The 21,182-nt window shown below is 38.6% G+C and overlaps 1 protein-coding gene across 1 annotated transcript in view; it reads left to right on the top strand.

Annotated features, from left to right (window-relative positions):
- The first annotated feature begins 574 nt into the window (after nt 1–574).
- LOC140244225 (peripheral plasma membrane protein CASK-like) overlaps nt 575–21,182 on the top strand; it is a 133,735-nt gene continuing 113,127 nt past the window's right edge. Inside the window, exons 1-3 of the mRNA XM_072323860.1 lie at nt 575–681; nt 13,756–13,861; nt 19,859–19,936. Of these exons, the coding sequence (XP_072179961.1) occupies nt 13,785–13,861; nt 19,859–19,936 (155 nt within the window). The 5' untranslated portion in view covers nt 575–681; nt 13,756–13,784. The remainder of the gene's footprint in view (nt 682–13,755; nt 13,862–19,858; nt 19,937–21,182) is intronic.

A 21,182-nucleotide genomic window follows, 5' to 3' on the forward strand; every position in this document is an offset into this window, starting at 1 on the left:
GGGAGGTGAGTCTCACCTCCCTGGTTGATTACTGAGAGTGTGATTGATAAGGGGGGGGGGGGATCACAATTGTGTTTAGCATTACTGTCAAGCAGCCAGTTGCAAACACAATATGTGCATCACTGTTTTAAAAACTCAGGAATTATCCAAAGTGCCACAGTATAGCAGTTCTTTATAAAAAAAAGTTCATCGTAATTGAAAGGTCAAATGTCATCATTTTCAAGATGTGCCATTTTCCAATGGAAACAAGCTTGCTCAAAAAGTCTATCCCAAGTGTTGATCTTTTCATTTCCATGCTTTTATAACTTCTCAGGTAAGTGTGAAGTCTGTTATTGAAGATTTTAGAAAAAGTTCTTACAACAAGGATACAATCCTCTGTAGACTCCCTTTCACCTAGTGCCTGTTTCAGACATCTAATACCATGCTTCATGATTTGTGGAGCATTAATTACAATTACATCATTTTGTTGTTTTACTTGTACAACATTAAGACTTTGTTGTAAAAGTGAGAAAAATTAAGTGATCAGATGACATAATGTTCTTTCTCTCTCTCTTCCATGTCATTGCAGAGGGCCGTTCAGTGAGGTGAGACGATGTATCCACCGAGATACAGGACAGCAGTTTGCCGTCAAGATTGTGGACGTCGCAAAGTTTACGTCAAGCCCAGGACTCAGCACAGAAGGTGAGAGGGAGACATTCCGCCAGTGGAATGCATGATAATCAGAAGGGTGTTTTTATCATTGCAATGAAAGAGTCACTGAACTGCAGTATGTGTACGTTTGGGTTGGAACAACATACAAGTTTAATGCCAAAGAATGAATGAAATTAAGAATATTTCCCCCCCCCCCCCCCAAAAAAAAAAAAAAGACAGCAAAGTTGGGGAGGGGGGGCTAAATTAAAACAAAGGAAGTTAACTGAGTGAGGTAGGAGCAGATGTCTGAAATGTGATGCAGAAAACTTATGACATCATTTTGAGCATAACAGTAAGCATCCTTTGGAAGTACATGTAGGAAAAAGACCACCCAGTTCAGTGCAGGCTAGTGCACTTGTCTTGTTCCAATTGAATTAGAATGCTTGAAACACTGGCATTTGCTGGCAGATGCCAGTTGCAGACAGGGTAAGAAGATCCTGTAAGGAGATATATAACAACCAACCTGATGTGGACGAACATCTGATCCCATCCCCTGGTTTGTTTTCCTGCTGCCTTTTCCTTTTTCTTCTGTCTCTTCTCTTCTGCTGGTTACTGTATACGCCATATATTTAGCGAGTTTAAATTTTCGCGAATTGGGACTTCCTGACGACTTCGCGAGTGGTTAAATTCGCGATGGTGGAGTACTGTACTGAACGGAGAAATGTGTATGTGTACGTCACATTCATATCGGGATCAGAGTCATTATTTTCGCGTGTCTTTAATTTCGCAAATAGCACCTGACTCCCAAAATTTGCAAAAATAAAAACCTCGCGAAATGTTCGGCGTATACAGTACATTCACACGACATTTGTAATCTTCAGTGTTTTAAACTGCGATGATTAGCTTGTAGTTTTAAACCACGACACATGTCCACAAAACACTTAATCTTAGAGATCAGATTTTTGAGTGAGAATCGTACTGGATGATTGAACCAAAGAATTGGTGGAAATACATAATACAAGCTGTGCTAGCGACAAAGCAGAAAATGTGCGACAATACAGTTGGGTATAACACGCACAAAAAGTTGACCCAGAAGCTGAGGGGGAATAGGGTTAATGGAGAGGTCATGCTAACATGCCAACTTTTGAGTTTATTGAGAATCGTGTCCACATGATGCTAAACTACAAGTGGGGATCCCCCGTGGCTTGTGGATAGAGGGTAAACCCTAGGATGTCTTGTGGTTCTAATCATTGACTAATCTGTATGACTGCTAACTGTCAAGTATGTCTACTTTGGGCTAAACTACATTGTACAAGTTGATCATCAAAGATTGAAACTTCGAGCTAAACTTTAAGTTTAGGGCTGTCATGTGAACGTAACCGTAGTCAAGCACAAGGAGCCCCTCCCGGCCCACCCCCTTACCCAAGCCACTTGTCTGGCCACTTACCACACCCCTTGGCAGGTTTCGTCTCATGGCTCTACAATTTACATGCAAATGGTAGATTTCTGCCAGAGATGACTGACTGGCTGTGAGACAAAATGGGTCACTGCCTGTGTGTAATTGCCACACATATCCATCCTTCTATGGGAAGGGGGATGGGGATCTACAAGTGTAGGAATCAAATTATGTGCACACACACACACACACACACACACACACACACACAGTTACCACCGCCAGTTTCTCGTTGAGAATTGGCAAATTGTTGTTTCTTTTATTTTCTTGGTTTGTCTTGTATATGAAGCTCAGCCAGCCTTTTAGGGAATAGGGTAAAATCTTTGGATTGGGATTAGATGTTTTGATTAGTTATGAATTTTGTGCATTTCAGTCAAATTTAAGTTCAGTATCAGAAGCGACCCAAGATGATGAAGAAAACTTCTTCATTAAGGACCCTTCATGCTGTATATTTGGTGACTTGTACATGCTGTGTGTGGGGGAAGGGCAAAGTGCATTGTACTGCTGTGCTGGAACATGTGTATCACAATACCGTGTAAATAAATGAATATTGAGGAATATTGCATACTGCTACTTTTCGTTTTCAATACTGGTTGATCTGTCACTGCCTTGCAATGTCATTACATTGCAACATTATAAAGGATGTGTATGACAGCACAAACCATGGTGTTACAATGTACATGAATGTTCAGGATTTTTTTTTTCTCACAGTACTTTACTTTTTATTTGAGATGTATTTTAGTTGATTTTCTTTATGCGTAGTCATCATTAATCAAGATCGTGAAGGTGTCTCTTGAGTTGAGAGGATTGTACTTATCTGGCTGTGTGTCACATCGGGGGGATTGGACACTCAGATTAGCATTTGATTTTCAGCCAATAATAATTCATGACAGTCATTGTGGCACAGGCCATATCCAGTCCCAAGAATCATGCATCAATGTAATCTCTATTTGGTTGAGCCTCATCAGCGTTTTTCTCTGAGAGTAGTCACAAATGTATGTACATACTGTATCGGCTCACAACCTATGTGCAATATACAGCAGCCCTGCATCTCGCATGTTTGCATAGCGCACCTCCTTCATCCTTTAGAGCAAGCCAGGAATATACAGCCCATGAAATATACACAGATGCAAGGCAAATAAGCAGCCCATTGCTCTTCACAGCCAATTGACCACACTGCCCGAGCAAGCAAGCTGTGCGCTTCATTTATTTCCCAACGTTCAGGTGAGCTGCAGCTAGCTAGCTTTCCGCGAAGCATTAGCAAACGAGGAAGCTCCCCAGAGGAGGATGATGACTGCCGATTGTCGAATCGGGGATGAGGGACAAATCAATATCATATTCATAATTGTTATTGCCTGTTTACCAAGCCCAAGGGCTGCTGAAAAACAGTGAGGGCAGCATGCAGATATTTGGTGACCCCTTCGAACCTCCGGGGTTCGCTCATGCAGCCAAATGGGTTTTTCAAAGTGTGCTGGCCCCTTTGACGTAATGAATTAAATTCTCTGATAGTATTGATAGAATCCTAATTTGATTTCAACACAGGAAGTATTCATGCAGTATTATGCAAAGACCTGTCAAATAACATTTGATTACCAAGTATCAAGTAACAACATAGGCCTACATGTCACTATGTAAGCTTTTTCTTCTAATACTGTGTCATTGTTCAGATCTTTCAACAAGCTCACTTTTGGCAATCAAACTTTCCTTCTGTTTTTAGGGTTCTGACTTTTTCTCATTTTTCTCCCTAAACTCAATTATTCCAGACTGAGCTCCTTGCTTTTCCTGTTCAAATGTCAATTTCTGAGAAGGGCATCTTTTACAGTAAGAACCTGGAAGATGCAGAAATGTCATATAAATCCACCTTAAAAGTCAGCGTTCTGATGCTATGATATACTTACACCATGTTCCCAGCGGCCACAGCAACCCCATTTGTCCCCCCCCCCCCCCTCGAAAAGTAGTGTGCCATGGGTAGGTGGGGTACACGTACACTCTTCCTTTTTTTTTAATCCCTTCCGTATTCTAGTCTTGTTCGTTCCAGACCTCGCTCCAGTGAACACATGGACGCCATTCTCACAATGTCTGATCAGGCAAGACTACACATATTTCCCGTTGTGTCCCACTACTGACCGCCTCCAAGTTTTGTTATGGCCTATTACATTGTACATGCTGTCACGTTTTGTTGCGTTCACCCCGGTTCATTACGGCCTGCTAGATTTCTCATCAGCACCATGACTGCTGTGGCAAATTTTTTCGATGTCATCCATGGCAATCACGGCCTGTCATGTTTGCCCATCCCGAAATGCAGTGTGCAGTGGTTAGGTGGTATACATGTACTCTTCCTTTTATTCCCCCCTCTGTATTCTAGTCTTATTACCATGGAAATTTAATATCTAGCCTGATATTTTATCCTTGTTTGATTAAAATCTACAAATGTATGTACTGTAAAACATGATATATTCGCGGCATGAATTTTTCGCGAATTGGAGCCGACGGCCTTTTTTGCGGCATGAAATTTTCGCGAACTGCCACTGGCATTCAATGCATATAGTGTAGACAAGAACTTTCGCGTGCATTTTAATTTCACAAATCTTTGCGCTCGCGAAATTCGCGAAATTAAAATGCACACAAACATTCCTCGTTTTACAGTATAGTATGTGTGCAACGTGTTACGAGCTAATATATAATGTAAGATGCAAAACCTTAAGCTACTCTGTATGACTAGCATTTTTCGTGACTATTTCTTGGTTGTTTCCCCAAGTTTTAACCTGGACTTGAAAGAAATGTGTTATTGTGATAAAAGTTCTGCAAAATGCACAGAATGTCACTCTAAATTACTAGGTTTTCATGTTTTTATTTCTATCGTCTTGGGGCCATTGAGAAGAGAATCAACGCCAGCTGGAGTGCGATCGCCGCCAATTGTTTACATGACTAATAAGCTTGAGAATGGGTGCCATAGAAAATGCACTTAATGCAGTCATGCCCACACAAAATATCATTCATTCACCCGGGAATTGCCGTGGAGTGTTTGCTCAGTGCAGATTGGTAATAACAGCCAATCTCCTAATACCGCAACCTCCCCTATCGACCCCAACCCCCCCCCCACACCATTCTTGAAATATGATGTAAATTCAAGTATACCAATCTATATGCAGATTTTAGATTGTTTGATATTGACACATGCACATGCATAGAAGGGGATCATACTGCTGCCAGCCTTCATCAACAATTCCTACTAATTTCCATAAGTTTGATTTCTTCTGTCACTGTCAATACCATGGTCAGGAGATATGCAGATCGTTCTTGTGGTGATCTCATACAGTGGCCACAAATTGCCTCGGTTAATCAATCAAATTTTTTACGGTAGGGGAAGGAACCTACAGGTTTGGTTGGCTGTGCGCTCATTGCTTCCCATCTAGAACAGGGTCAAAGGTCACATTGACCCGGCGAACATTTGCAAGTAATGCTATTGAAGTAGTAATTTGGTCATTACTATTAAAGCGTATATCATTCAACCATTATGCCGAGGCCTTTGGCGTGCTTAGTCATTTCTACATTGTAGGTTCCTCTAGTCTTATAGTGATGCTGCCCTCTATACATTGCACTCCACCAAGTTTTAGATAAACCATTGTGTCACATTTCTTATGTGTATAGTATCAGTTGAATATCCTGCAGGATTTTGTACGTAGCTGTAGAGATGTAGTATGGGAAAAATATTGCCACTTATTATTATCATTTTTTGGGGGGGACAGCGGTGTTGAAGCTTTACGACACCATATGATCGATCCTTTGATTTCGTGAATCTTCACTCTCGCACAATTCGCAGAATTAAAATGCATGCAAACATTTCTGGTTTTGCAGTATTTATTTTATGCGTCGTAATGTAGACCTATCACCTATCTAATGGCCAATCCTGCTTGAAATGCATTACACTTCACTTGCAGTACATTTCTGTTCTACTTTTACAGTTGTTAGTATTATCATCATCATTTTTATCATAAGATGCAAAAGGGAAGAATGTTCATGTATTGATAAGTCTGCAGCACACAGCTGTTGCAATGCATGACAAATTGATAGCGGCAAGTTGATTACCTACAATCCATCAGTGCTGGAAGACGAGGCATAGAAATCCATGCATTTGAGAGACCGAAGATATTTGCATTGCAATTGTGCATTCAATATTTCCTACAAATTAAATTTTGGAAGACCTCGCTAGAATTGTGACATTCATTTTTTGGGGATGGGAATAGAATTTATTAGTTTTGCTGGTGTGTTATTCATCTGAGTAGTTCAGTCTAGGATGAACCCTCATTGGTCTGGCTCCTCGGGTACAGTGTGATGCTTTTATGAAGACCATGCATGAATACATCAATATGTATCAGATTTCTATGTACATACCTTAATGACCCTATGCCTAATGTCACTGTGCATGTTTCTTTTTTCTTATGAAAAAAAAAGAAGAAAATACATGTTGTGAGAATAGTATTGGCTCTTCTTTTGAAGCCAAAATTTGTCAGATATTCAAGTTTATCACAAGTACCAGTTTCTTGGAGTTCCTGTGATGTTCACACATGTTTCATTTTGTAGTGGCCAATGCATTATTCTGCAATTTTCGGGAATACTTCATGTCCAAGAATAAACAACACCAAAAAAGAGAGAAAATGAAACAAATTTCTCACGATCCTTTTTGATTTGTTAAGAACTCAGTGCCATTTATTTCTATCACCACTGGTATATCTTTGGCAGTGAGTTGTGTATGTCAAGGTCTTTGTTCATAATTTCAAATTATTTGTTTGACAGTTATTCAAGGATAATATACCAGTTGAAAAATTGCTATAATTTGTAAAATATTCTATATAGGTCAACATTTTTCAGAAGCTACAAACATTGGTTAAATATTCCAAGCCATTTTTACCATAAGAAGAAATTGTTTTGTTTTGTTTTGTTTTGGGGTGGTTTTTTTTTTTAGATCTGAAATGAGTACTGGGAGAAAAGTTACAGATCAGTTTGGATCAGTGGTCTGACCAAAGTTTGTTAAATTTGAAGAAAGTTATGATAGTTTGAATATCCGCGATTCCTGGATGGTAGGACATAGTATGTACAATATACACTGTATTGCACCACTCCGCATAAGTGCCTGATGTAGCAAGTTGTTGTTGTTATTTGTGTTTGTTTGTGTGTTGTTGTTTTTTTGGAGGGGGGAGGGGTATACATCATTATGGAATTCATGCATTTTCATTCTTAGATGCATTCGTTAGTGGATCATCCGTGATCACCCCAAAGCATATGAGGGTTAGCTTTAGGCTTGTTTTACTTGGAACTATAAATCATAGTCCTCAAATCAAATTGTTTCAAAGAGCACAGATGAAATTCGTAGCTCATCTTGGGGCTTTTGGCAGAGGAACATTTTGCATGTTTTCAATTCAAAGCTTCTTCTCCCTTGCAATGTACAAACACCACCTTGTAAATCCAAGGAGTGCCATTCGATAAAGGAAGGCAAGACTGTGAGACCTAACAGGTGAATGATATTTTGTGAAAAACATTCACTTCACTCCCCACTCATGTAAGGGGATCTTTACCCAGGGGATTCCTACATGTACATTTCTGCTGATTGATTTACATTCGTTCTAATTTGATCAATTCCGGCTTGCATTCCAGAGGTGCGCTGTACTGAGTATGTGCTGTACACGTATGCTATGCTCGTGCTTCGGGTTGTTGAGGATGTCTGCGTAGAATCTGCAATTAAGGCGACACCCAATTTCTTGCCGCCTCCCACAACCCCCTGCTAGATCTCAATTAATCCAGGGGAACATGCTCCGTGTACTTTACACATGTTAGTTACCTCGTTTCTTGTCGCCATTCTTCTTCGATTCCACCCCTTCCCCTCCTCCCCTTCCAAGTTTCGCATCTCATCTCGTCTGTTACCATCTCTGTACACGGCTAATTGCCTGACGTGACGTGCTTCCAACAAATCTGTAATCTTCAGTCTGTAGATTGTGGAAGTTGACATTGTATAGATGCTGTAGATGGCATTCTTGCATTGTGTTCCCTGAATTAATGGGATTGGCACATTGTAAAACCTCACCATTAGAAGGATGGCGTTGTTTTGGTTGGGATGGTGCATTCAGATATTAACTTTTTGCAAGATGATTAGATACCACTAATGAAATATTAAAGATCATACAATTCTAACAAGAATTCAAAGTTTGTTTGATGAAAATAGGTTTTGAAATGGCAGAGATATCCCAAAACAAAGTAAAACAGAGTGGTCCTTTTAAAAGGTGGGACTCACCTTTTATTAGGATTTCTTTTCCCATTTTATCTGTTTTTCTTTCATTTTCTGTTCTTATTTGAGCTTTAATAGCAGCTAAAACTGCCTTTTTTGACTTCAGACATTTTAGGATTTTGTTGTGGAGGATAGAAGCTACGTGTATAAAATGCAGCAGTTCAGTTTATGAAATATTGACATATGAGATTTGACAAGCAATAAGAAAATTATGAAATTAATATTCCAATATAGATACCACATATTATAGTATTATGGGTGGTCGTAAAATAGTGTTTTTCTCTTAGAAATATATATTCCAATGCAGACTGAAGCAGTGTCCTGAGTGCTCGTCGGTACACACTATACCTAGTTCGGTGAATTCAGTAATTATGGCTTTTGGCCATTAGAACAGGTCCCTTATGAAATCGGCGAGCATTCCAGCAGTAAAAAGCGCGCCCAGGTGATAACGTTTTACCCCGTCCCTTGAGCCCTCGTCCTATCCTTTGTTCTGCCCGTTGCAGATTCAATTTGCCTTTCGGCACCGGTCAAGAGAGAATCCAATAATAGCAGCTCAGAAGCCAGAGCCACATCGCAAGAGAGATAGATAGATAGATAGATAGATGGAGGGGAAAGAGGAGAGAGAGAGAGAGAGAGAGATGGAAGTAAATCCCTCATCGTTTTAGAAAGAAGATAGAAAGAACTTCATTGCAGAATGAATGGTTCATTTGTAGATGATTTTTCCAGTTCTCAGTCATTGCAGCCAGCTGCTGTCTGTACCTGTCCTTTCCAGCAATGAGATATGAAGAGTTTGATTGTAAAACAGTTTAAGTGCCCTTTTTAAACATTTTAAAGTATGTCCATCAGATACAGCAAACTAGAACCTTTCCTGTGATATCTCACTCCGCTCGTTACATAACAAGGAATATTCTTTAAAGCTATGGCAAAGAATATCCCATATTTTCTTAGATTTTTAGTAGCTTCAAAGACCCAGTAGTGTGTGGATTCATAGAGTGGGAAGCTGGCCTGGTTCGGATATATTAGAGAATCTCCATAACGAATAGTGTTCAACTTTATTGGTGATCTCTATGTAAGTGCACACACAACTGCAGAATCTCAACTGGAATCACCCATTACCGATGAGCATACGTTTCGATGCAAGTATTCACCGACCATACAAATTGTACCTGTTTGTCATTTTTGCGTGTATCCCGGTAGGCAACAAATGAATGGGATGACCCGTGAATACCCACACTAGTTAACCATGTCTGTATTTGCAACTATCTCAAATTAACGAGAATAGAGTTAATGCATTTTGTGATCAAAATCTTCATTGTCAGTTGTTTTTTTTTTATACCTTTCTTATACCTAGGTAAAGTTATGTGCAGATGTAAGCATGATATGCTTCCATCTGTACATGACTTCACCTACTGTAGGTGTCTAATCAGTAGCAGGGCTTGTGTAGCAGTCATGCCATTGAGTCATTGTATAGCCAATATCACAAGAAGAGTTGGGTTGTGATTGAAAGCAAGTATGTGATAAAAATCTCTGACTTGAGAACCTTTAGCAGCACATAATTGTTGACATTTACGTGATTGTGAAAATTTCCTGCTCCACATTGTTATAAGGCTTGGATTTCTATTATTGCAATCCTCACTAAAGCTGTCATGAGCTGCAAGCTGCATACGATTATCAACATACACATACGATTTCTCGTATATGAGAATTTTTTTTTTTTTTTTTCAGAAGTGAGGAGGATGTTTTTTTATATGGGTAATTCATTCTAGTGCACAAAAATATCTTGGGCAGGTGGCATCATATTGAAGTCAACAAGATTTTTTTTTTTCCATTCAAGCACAGTACGGTATGTTACAATGGGCACACAGAAAGGCAGGAATAGTTATGGATTTGTCAGACTCTGTATGTGCTACATGCTTATTTGTCACTTCAGTTGTGCACTGAAGTCATATTTTCACCTCTCAAACTGATGTTGAAATGCATTTATGATGAACAAAGAGGAACAAGTGTTCTGGTCTTTTTCAGCCTTAAAGCATAGTGTATGAATTTTTAGGACAGGTAAGGTTGTAATTCTTGGCAAGAACTCAAGTAGACACGCTGGCTTGTTATGATCATCGTTGGGTTTCATCAGCTTTTGGGCTGAAATATGGATGCAGCAATTTAGCAGTGGTACTGTAAAGGAAGACATTTTCGCGGCATGAAACTTTCACAAATTGGAGCTGACGGCCTTTTCTTGCAGCATGACAATTTTGAGAATTACCTCTGCCTTTAAATGCATATAGTGCAGACAAGAACTCCAGCTTGCATTGTAGTATCATGACTCTTGGCTCTCGCTAAATTCACGAAATCAAAATGCACACAAACATTTCTGGTTTTACAATATTTTCTAAGGTTCAAAATACCTCTTGAATCACCACTAGTTCAAGAAATCCAGTGAATTCAAGGAGACTTCCAAATGATTTTTAGACATTTGTATTTGAACATCTGTGAATTGGTTATACTGGGTACAGAGCTTCTGAATTTGTAGTGATTGGGATGAATTATATCGCTATATTACTTTAATATTTGACCCTCCGTGTCATCAGTCTTGTTCACTGTGTTATGTTTTGGGGGTTTTCAGTGTATTGGTTCATCTGCTCAAGGACCACAACAAATTCTACAAATCTATAAATGGTGCTATCACTTTATGTGCTATCTTGATGTGACATTATATAAGTTGTCTGGAATGCCCCTTTAAGTCAGTCTTGAAGAAGAGTAAGAGATGAATAATGCATTTGGAGTTTCTTCATGTAACACTCATTAGGTACTAGTATTCTGTAGTAAGCTTACCTGGGAGAGGTTGAGGGATAAACGGGGGTGGAGTTGTTGGAGGAGATCATTCAGAAGACAAGCTACTCCATGATCAGTACCATCAACCTAGAAAAACGGATACAATATCAGTTGACCATTCACACCACAAGCACTCAGACAAGATGGTGTGCACTTGTCTTGCCAATTCACACAGAGTGTGAGAAACAAGCCACTCACTACTACTACTACTACTACTACTGCTACTACTACTGTACTACTAGTACTACTCTACTACTACTACTACTACTACTACTACTACTACTACTACTACTACTACTACTACTACTACTACTACTACACTGTACTACTACTATTACTTAGTATACTACTACTACTACTCTACTACTACTACTACTACTTCTACTACTCACTAATACTACTGCTACTACTACTACTACTACTACTACTACTACTACTACTACTACTATTACTACTACTACTACTACAACTACTACTACTACTACTACTTCTAAAAAAAGAAAGAAAAGAGTGACATCTTTAGAAGTTGTATGATGACATTATTATGTTTATTATGAATTCTCTGACCAGGGAATGGAGAATATAAGAAAGCAGGGTCATATTTTCACAAAACAGATTGAAATTTTAGACCAACTGTGAGAGAAAATAATCATTATTTCTTTTATAGTGAGTTCAAATCTTTAGTCCATGGAACACCATCTGAAACTGCCTACTAGTACACCTAGAATTCCACAGGTTTTTGTTTTTTTTTTTTTTCAACCAGATGTTGAAAAGTGTTACTACATTGTAATTAGTTTTAATGTGATTAAGCCTTAGAAGTAAGAAATGTAAGTTGTTCATAGTAGTGGTAGTTGTGGCCCTATTGGGCCCAAAGCAATATATGTTTGAAAAAAATAGAAGATTTTACACGATTTGTGTCTTTAAAACTAAGACCTGCATGATCAAAGTTTTTTAGTGCTTTGAAAGAATCATCATTAGGAGTCTGGATAAACAAACTTAATATTCTAATTGCACATTCATTCCACATTTGGGCTCAGAAGAAAGGTCCCAGGGCAGTGCTCCAGAAATCCAAAGTGTTGATTGGTAAAAGGCATCTTAATTCTTCAGTTCCATGGTCTCTCTAGTAGTATCATGAGTGGTATTGTGAGAAGGCAAGTTCCAGGGGTAAGCCCATTGATTGTATGTACAGTAGGGCCCCCGAAGAGGTCTTCACTGATCACACAACCCATCCAGGGGGCACCACAGGGAACTACGAGAAAGGATTTCATTAAGGTTAAATCTATCTTGAAGCTCAGGTGATCTTTTACACCCCACCTCCCCCCCCCCAGCTCTTCTCTTTCTATGCCAAGTGTCCACTACAATGCAATATTGCATGAAGGTTTTAAAAGAGCATGCAAAAGAGTGCTACTGTAATCTGTCGAGTGGAATTGCTCAGTGTCTTCTGACAGCGGGAGAGAACAGCAGTGACGGGAGTGACAGTGGAGAATCTAGTAGTTACAGAAGACTGCCTAACAGTAGCATCCTCATCAGACAACCAGATCTCATATAGGCAATGCATTGTGGGATGGGAGTAGGGGCACCAAAGTGTGCCCTCCCCCCACACACACTGGCAGGGCTTGACTCCTCCAAACGTGAACAGTGGACGGGTCAGTTGCCCAAATTGATTCTCCGCGCCACGGTCCGATTACAGGTGGAAGGCTGTAACCGGAGTCACGAGCGGGGACCCTCAGACCTGTCAGCGCGAGGGGCGGAGTGCAGGTCACCCAAATTACCAATGTGCAGTGCTATCTCGGCGGAGTGGGATTGCGGTTTAACCGAACGTTTCTCCATGTAGTGTTGACTCTGTCTTATATGCACAACCCATCCACTGTATAGATCCCAGAATTGTCTCTGGTTTGACTCAAGGTGTTACCGCCATCCCCCGTGAAAGAACAAGGTCATGTGCAAATTGGATGAAATGAACAATGTTGGATGCAGACTCTCCCTGTCATAGCCCTGAATAGTCTCTCGCTGTATGAGTAGGCGTAAATCCTTCCCCTTTCACTAATTACACCCGGAGCAATCACCCAGAAAGCAGAAAACAGGAAAAGATCGAATTGAAGCAAGCTCATTTCTGTCATTGCATATTTGAATTCCTTTCGTTCAAGTGATCTGTTTTCCTGCTCCTATTTCATCGCTTTCATTCTTACTTTCCTTCTTCCTTTCTTTATCTTTCTCTCTGCTCGATCCTCTTTCGCTATGTGCATCTTTTCTAATAATCTACACAGATTTTTGTTGTTGTTGTTTGCAGGGAATATTCTTGGTATCACATCGCAATTTGCTATGCATTTTTTATATAACTGCTATACAACATTTCTTGTGTGTAGCAGGTTTTTTTTTTTTTTTGGGGGGGGGGGGGTTTACATAGAACTGTATTTTCCAAGTGATCTAAGCTGCTAATCAAATTTGAGAAATGAAATTATTCCGTGGTTTGTGAATACTGTAGTATTATAATCATTCCTTTGTTGTTTGATGCAATGTCACTGTCAAACTTTTGCTTACTTTTTCTCCCTTTTCACAGATCTCAAGAGAGAGGCCTCCATATGTCACATGCTGAAGCACCCACACATTGTAGAGTTGCTGGAAACCTACAGCTCTGATGGGCTCCTCTACATGGTGTTTGAGTAGTGAGTCTACCTCTTGTTTTGTTTTCTTTTAGCTCGAAGAGGAATGAAACCCAAATATATTGTGGAGTGAGGGATTGCAGTAATATTGATAGAATATATGAGCAGGGTTTGAGCAAAATCGGACAGTCTGTCGAAAAATTATGAATTTCTTAAAGTTTTAGTACAGCCTTTGCCAGATGAGGAGACTACTACAGTTCATAGTGTCATGGAGGGCCAGTGATAAGAAAAAAAGATGAAGAGAAACTTCAACTTTATATTTCACTTTTCTAGCATAACGAAAAAGCACTTGACTTAATACCTCTTTCAGAAAGAAGGGGAAATTATGTTACTCTCAATAAATGTCAGTACTTAATAATTCGAGGTTATGTGTACTTTTCATTTTAAAAATTGAATTTTGTGGAATTTTATGTATATTTTCTCTATAGCCTGGAAAATGCATGCCATGTACTGTAGTGATCTTCGAGGTGATCTCGTCCAATGATGGTGAAGCCGAAACTTTAAAAATTCATAACTTTTAAACAAATTGTCACATTTTCCTCAAACGTCACTGATGTTTCCTGCTAATATTGCTGCATTCACTCAATCTGCATGTAAATTTGGATCTTTTCCCCCTTTTAACAAATGTCGATGCCCATACAGATTCATATCTAGACTAATGCTAAGATGACTTGACTGTAGGCCTATGTTATTATTTCCCTGGTTACTGGTTTCAAATGTACAGTTATCTTGCGTGAAGTTCATGTAGAGCAATTATTCTTCAGCTGCCATGGAGTTCTTAACTCATATTTATACCCCCGCCACACTTAGTGTGAAGGGGGTATATAGTTAGAACCAGCCCAGCTTGCTTTAGTAAATCTGAATAACTTTTGGAGTTTGGAGTTTAAAATATGAATAGGCACATCTGGGACTGAAATGAGGATTCTTCAAGAAAACAAAATATAACTTTATCTGTATATTGTCACATTGTAATATGTACTTGAGAAAGTAATACACATATATTTGTTTTCCTCGTGAAGCAAATGTATAGGTCACTGTATAGAGCATTCAAAGAAAAGTTTCTCATTGCTAAAACTGTATGTTTGAGGTAGAATTAGCATATATGATTTGCCTGCAAATGCTTAAATGGAGTCTTGAAAATAGGATGAAGAGTAAAAAGATTTACAACTGAAGGCTTTTGTGTGTTAGGTCACAAAAGACAGTTGGTAACAATGGTAAGGTGGCTCACATTGGAGCTGACTGAATTTTCTCTGCCGTGGATTTGCAAAAAAAAAAAAAAAAAAATCCAAAAAGCATAAAGTCACTGACATCCAGGATATATTGTAGTCAACCCCTCTTTCCTGTTGTGGGCTTATGTTCTTTTATCAAATGATCTATTGTGATGACATAGACATTCCATAATATAAGTTTTGTTGCCTGGCAACAGAGTACTTCCGCATTTCAGTTCGCCATCAGTGACGACGACAATTGCAGGAAGATGACAGAGAAGGGAGAAAAGGGAACAAAGGGGGGGGGGGGGGAATGTCTAGCCGAGAGGCCCATCATTTGAAGTGGAATATGACACCAAAACTCACATATTAGTCCTCCATAAAGCTGCATGAGTTTGTCTGGATTTATTTATTTCATGGTAGATTTAGCAAACTTTTTGACTGCAAACATGAGTATTTATAGGGATTTTATTCTTTGCACAAGGTTTACCAGCCTAAAACAGCTTCAGAGAGGAAGTCCATGAGTAAATTTGCCTATATGAAGAAAAATAAAACATGGAAATAGATACCCAAAGTGCATGTAGCATGACCGTTGTCTGCAAAATTAGTTGCAAAGGTACCAATGACAATGACAGCTTCATGTACAGTGAAGATAAAGCTTAAAAGAAGGCTCACAAAAGCTTGCAATACATGGTGAGTTTATGACTTTCCTCAAACTGCAGCAATTATGAGGCAGAGGCAGCAGTAAAAAGCTGGGATGTTGACTTGTAGGTAATGATTTGCAGAGAGGGAAATATTGCACTGTGCAAAAGACTGGAATTAGTGCAGGGGGATATCCATGATTTATGCAGTGATAGGGTGATATGCACACGGCGTGGCATCTACCAGATACATGCAGTCAGCCACAGTACACAGTTTAGGCATTCAACATCAGAAGTATATCTATTGTGTGAAGTGTGGTTAATGCGGCATCTTCTGGACATGACCACAAAATTCTTGTCAAGCTGCACTCTTATGAAAGATATAAGTTTATACAGTTTTAGATTAAACATCTTTCCAAGTTGAACTTTATCACTGTTCCAAAAGAAAGCAAACAAAGTTTTTCCTCTCCTTTTGAAAATGCCATGGTGCAGTAGCTTTGTAAATGATTACTGAATGTACTCTGTGTTATTTTGTTTTTGTCTATGTACAACTTTATATGTGTGTATGTGTTGTATGTGTGTGTGTGCGCTTGTGTGTATGTGTGTGAAGTCCACTGTTTGTCACAGCAAAATTGAAATAATGGCAGAAAAATAAACAAATACCAAAACATCCTCTTTACTTGCCAGAGTTTATGTGTGGTTTTTTTTTGTTTTTTTTTTGTTTTTTGTTTTGTTTTTTTTTCACTTGAATTGGTAATCTAATTCTACAGCCACAGCACCTGCACATAATACAGGTCAGACCTAATTAAAGATGTTCATACTTTTTGAATGTTTTACGTGGATACACTTGTACTATCAATGAACCTTCAAGCAAGAACTCGAAAGCAAGATCTCAAGCGAGATGTAGTTGTTATGTTTTACTGGCCATGCAGCCTGCTTATCCTTTTTTTTTTATTTTTTTTTTATTTAGATATGTTTTATTTCAAAATCACATGAAATCACAATATTTACAAATAATCATCAATCAGCAAAAACGAGAAAAAAAAGAAGAAAAAAAAGTGACAAGAGCAATTCAGAGATAATATAATAAGAGAACCACCATGATTCATCAAAAAGTAGTAAGGCAAAGCTTCCTCAAAGACCCCTGTCTCATAGCACACCCAGGGAGAGTGGCTCCCCCAGTGGGGTCCCCAGGTCTGAAAGAGGACCATACCCTCTTACTCAACGACAAAAGTCACACCTTATCCTACACAATCAAAATTCTAATCATCCCTCAAAACTACACATTCTCAACTCATCTCGAGACATCTTTAGCATTGTAATTCAAACCACTACATAAAGCCTAAATCAGACCTGGAGATCCCTGGAAAAGATTACATTATATAGTTTTATAGGCTGTAAAAAAAAAAAAAAAAAAAAAAAATCCAAGACCATTGAGCAAATAATTCATATCCAAGGCGCGCCAACAAAGCTGGAGAAAACATAAAGGCCAGATAGAGGGCCGGTAAATTTGCTAACTACAATGTAGTACTACTTTGTATCAGCGACAGATCATGGTGATTCCAATGAGCAAAATACAATGACAAGTATTCAACATACCAATACACAGTATGAAATAAGCTTAATCCAAGGGGTATGAAACAATTTTAAAGTAACATTTAAACATATCATAAATCAAATCTCCATTTTTTAAAATGTAAAGTAAGCGTATTTCTTTTCTTAGCTAAATAATACTCTGTTTCTTTTTGCTTCTTAATGAAACTCTTAAAAAAAAATCAACAGTTGGTACTTAATTCCTAAATTTACAAATATAGGCAATATTTTACAACTAATACAAGGTATGTTAAAAACTGATCTGATAATAAACCAAATAATTTTTCAAAATTGGAGAGCTTAAAATTATTAATATGGATTTCTATTATGTCAGAGTTTATGTTTATGTTCACATCACCCCCTTCCAAATATGTCTCAACTTCACTTTAAGTATCTAATACCCTCTTGATTTTTCATCATTGATTTTGTCCAGTTATTTTATAAAGACTTCACAACTATTTTTAATATCTAGATATTTGTTCTTTATTCATTGACTTTTTATTCCAAAGAAACCAGAGACTGACTCTTGTATTTCAAAAAGACCATTTCAGTTAATGGAATTGCATACAATGCATGAATTTAACCTGAATTTTAATCACTAACAGCCTGCAGGCTCTAGTAGAAGTTCTGAAAGAAGATACAAACTTTAGAATATGTATTATTTCTAATTTACTTCACAGTGCATTCTTTGTGTAGTTTTTACCATTGTCAAATGTACGCACAGATGAATAGAACACATGAAAGTGTGCACTCTGCTTTTGGCACATCCGTTCATTATACATCCAAAGAATCTCATTTCAGCATTTGGTATTTACAATTCAATTCTTTTTTTTTCCTCCCTCCTCCCTCCATCCCAATCCCGACTATTCCCACAAGCTGTATCACTGAAGAGGCTGGATTTATCATCCAGACTTTCTCTTTTTTTTTAATGCGCTCCAGTCCTGCGAGTAATTCTATTGATGGACAGCGGGCTCTGCAGAAAATATAGGGCTATTTTTAGGCTGTGCTCGCCTCAACTGGAGTCATAGTCTTGTTGCCACACACATTTAAGCCTTGATTGCCCACTGTGCTACACTGGCCCACGCGTTCATTTAAATCCTAGTTAGATATGAAGTTAGTGATGACTACTTAACTGTGTGTACTTCCTGAGATGTTTATCGAGAAGATGTGTGGTATCGATATGAATGTTTGTCTTTTTCTTGGCTGCATTAGGAGTTGTTTGTGGGAATATTTTTCTACTTTTCATATTTTACAGCATATTTGCATTTGCGACGTTGTTGGGGTTTGATTCACGAAGACTAACAGAAATTCATCAAACTTTTGGTAGGGGTAGTCACCCATTCCATAGTCTGTCCGTCAGACTTTTGTGGGAAATCTCTCAAATTAAGACTCTGTGAGTACTCACACAGTTTTCCCATAGGATGACATAAGACTCCAAGAGTGCCCACGCGGTATTCCCACAAGATGACATTCAACTTGCGGTATTTTCTACGCCGTGTACCTCACAGAATTACTCAGTTATTGCCAGTAAAATGGATGTATGATGGAAGTGAAATAGAAAGCCACTATTGGTGAAACTGCTGTGTGGAATGAATGCTTTTGCTTGCACAGATGTATGTGTATTGGAGCATATATCTGAATTGAGCCAGACATAATTTTCTGTCAAGACCCGTCAGGTGCATGCGCACAGGAATTCAATACAATTTTCATCAAAGAAACCAGAGTGTCTACATCAATCAGGAGGACATAAATTGGGAAAGAGCGTTGAGAATTTAGATACAGAGAAGAGAAAGAGATATATACCAAACAAAATGTGTGTTTGGTCACACCATCATATGTTATTTTACTGAAGTTGAAAAACAAAAACAAAACAAAAGCAGTAAAAAGTGTCAAAACTGCTGAATGCAGCGAGTCACTTTGTCATAAAGTAGAATAGACTGCAAAGAAAATTATATTTTATGTTTACTGAAACAATACAACAGGGACCCACAACATAAAACCTTTCAGTAAGTTGTGACAGTGGATTTTCTTTTGTTTTAAGACCCAGTCAATCTACATTTGACAGGAATCAAGCAACTGTAAAGATGAATTGTCTTGTGTCATGTTTTCTTAAAAATCAGAAAGTTGAAGTTCCACTTGAATTGTCCTGTGTGAAGAATAGTTGGTTTATATTAGCTGATCAGATATTTTGATGATGACACTAATGATGTTTATCTCTCATATTCTTCTTCTTTTTCCACCACAATCTTTACTTTCTCTTTCTTCTATCTTTCATTACTTTTCTTGTCAATTTTCATCCCATTTACTGTCACTCCTTTCACTTTTTTTTGGGGGGGGATTTTTTCATCTCTTGTCTTTCCTGTTTGTCTGTCTTTATGTATGTATAAAAATGTATGATGTATGTATGTATGTATGCATGTCTGTATATATGTATATCTGTCTTTCTGGTCATCTGTCTGTCTGGCAATATGTATGTATGTATGTATGTATGTATTTATGTCTGTCCATCTGTCTTCTCTCTCTTCCCTCCCTTTAATACCTCTCAAAACACTATACAGCATGGAAGGAGCCGACCTGTGTTTTGAGATAGTCAAGAGAGCCAATGCGGGTTTTGTCTACAGTGAAGCAGTAGCGAGGTAAGTTTTAATGCTGTGGGGTACCACATTGTTCCACTGATGCTCAAGTCTAGTTTAGAGGGTTATTACCATTAATCCGTATTTCCTGGCTGCTTCTGTTTTGCAGCGAAAAATGTCGCACAGTTTTAAAGCACATGACACTGTTATTGATATGCCATGACAAAAACAAAGAACAATGTCTTACAAATAACTCCAGAAACATGCAGTGTAAAAGGATCTCAGTAACTTGTAATATGCTAATTGTCTGTACCATTGAGGCAATTACCTTCCTCTGTGAACCAATTGATAAAATGTTATCACATTATTGCGACCACAATATACCATGTGGTTAGGGGTTTTTCCTTCAACTAATACGCTTATTCCATGAATATGTGTAAGTGTGTTTAAGTATGTGCAATTACATATCATATTCATGTATGAATATAAAATCTTAGAAGCAAGTATCTTGTATTTTTGTGTGTTAAATGCAATCCATAAAATCCAGAATACATTGCTGGATAGCCATATGAACTTCAAAGATGCCATACATCTCAGAAAAACAATGTAATCAGCTTCTCCTCAATTGATATCATGTTTCCAAACTACAGTACATGTATCCTGCACTATCCTAAGAGTGCGCTGTTCATTTGTCACAGCATAACACCACAGCTTGTACAGCTCCCACAGTACCACCGCACAGTAGAACTCCAGTGAGTCAGAGGAGAGAGTGGGGGTGGTGGAGTAGTAGGGTAAAGGGTTGTCTGTGACTGATGTCTCATCGCGTGGGGGGTGTTGGTGGGTTCCCGCACAACATCAATACATCGGCAGGCAAGCAGGCAATACAGGATGGTTCATTGGCAGCCGGCGCGGCCCTGCTCACCGCAGTTGGAACATGTACGTGTCAGAGCACGAAACTGGTGTTGACGCGAGCGAACACGAACACGAACACACACACACACACATACACACACACACACACACTCACACGTACACTCACTCACATCTTGTCGCCATATCACAAATTTTCTAGGGCAGTGTGGCGGCGACAGGGTTCTCTCAAGCCTGCATTGAGATGGAGATGGAAAAACAATCTCTCTCTCTTTTCCTTCATATGTTTCTCTCTTTTCCTTGATATGTTTCTCTCTCTTTTCCTTGATATGTTTCTCTCTCTTTTCCTTGATATGCTTCTCCCTTTTTCTTGATATGTTTCTCCCTTTTTCTTGATATGCTTCTCCCTTTTTCTTGATATGTTTCTCTCTTTTTCTTG

This window comes from Diadema setosum, chromosome 21 (assembly GCF_964275005.1).
Source record: "Diadema setosum chromosome 21, eeDiaSeto1, whole genome shotgun sequence".
Lineage (NCBI taxonomy): Eukaryota > Metazoa > Echinodermata > Echinoidea > Diadematoida > Diadematidae > Diadema > Diadema setosum.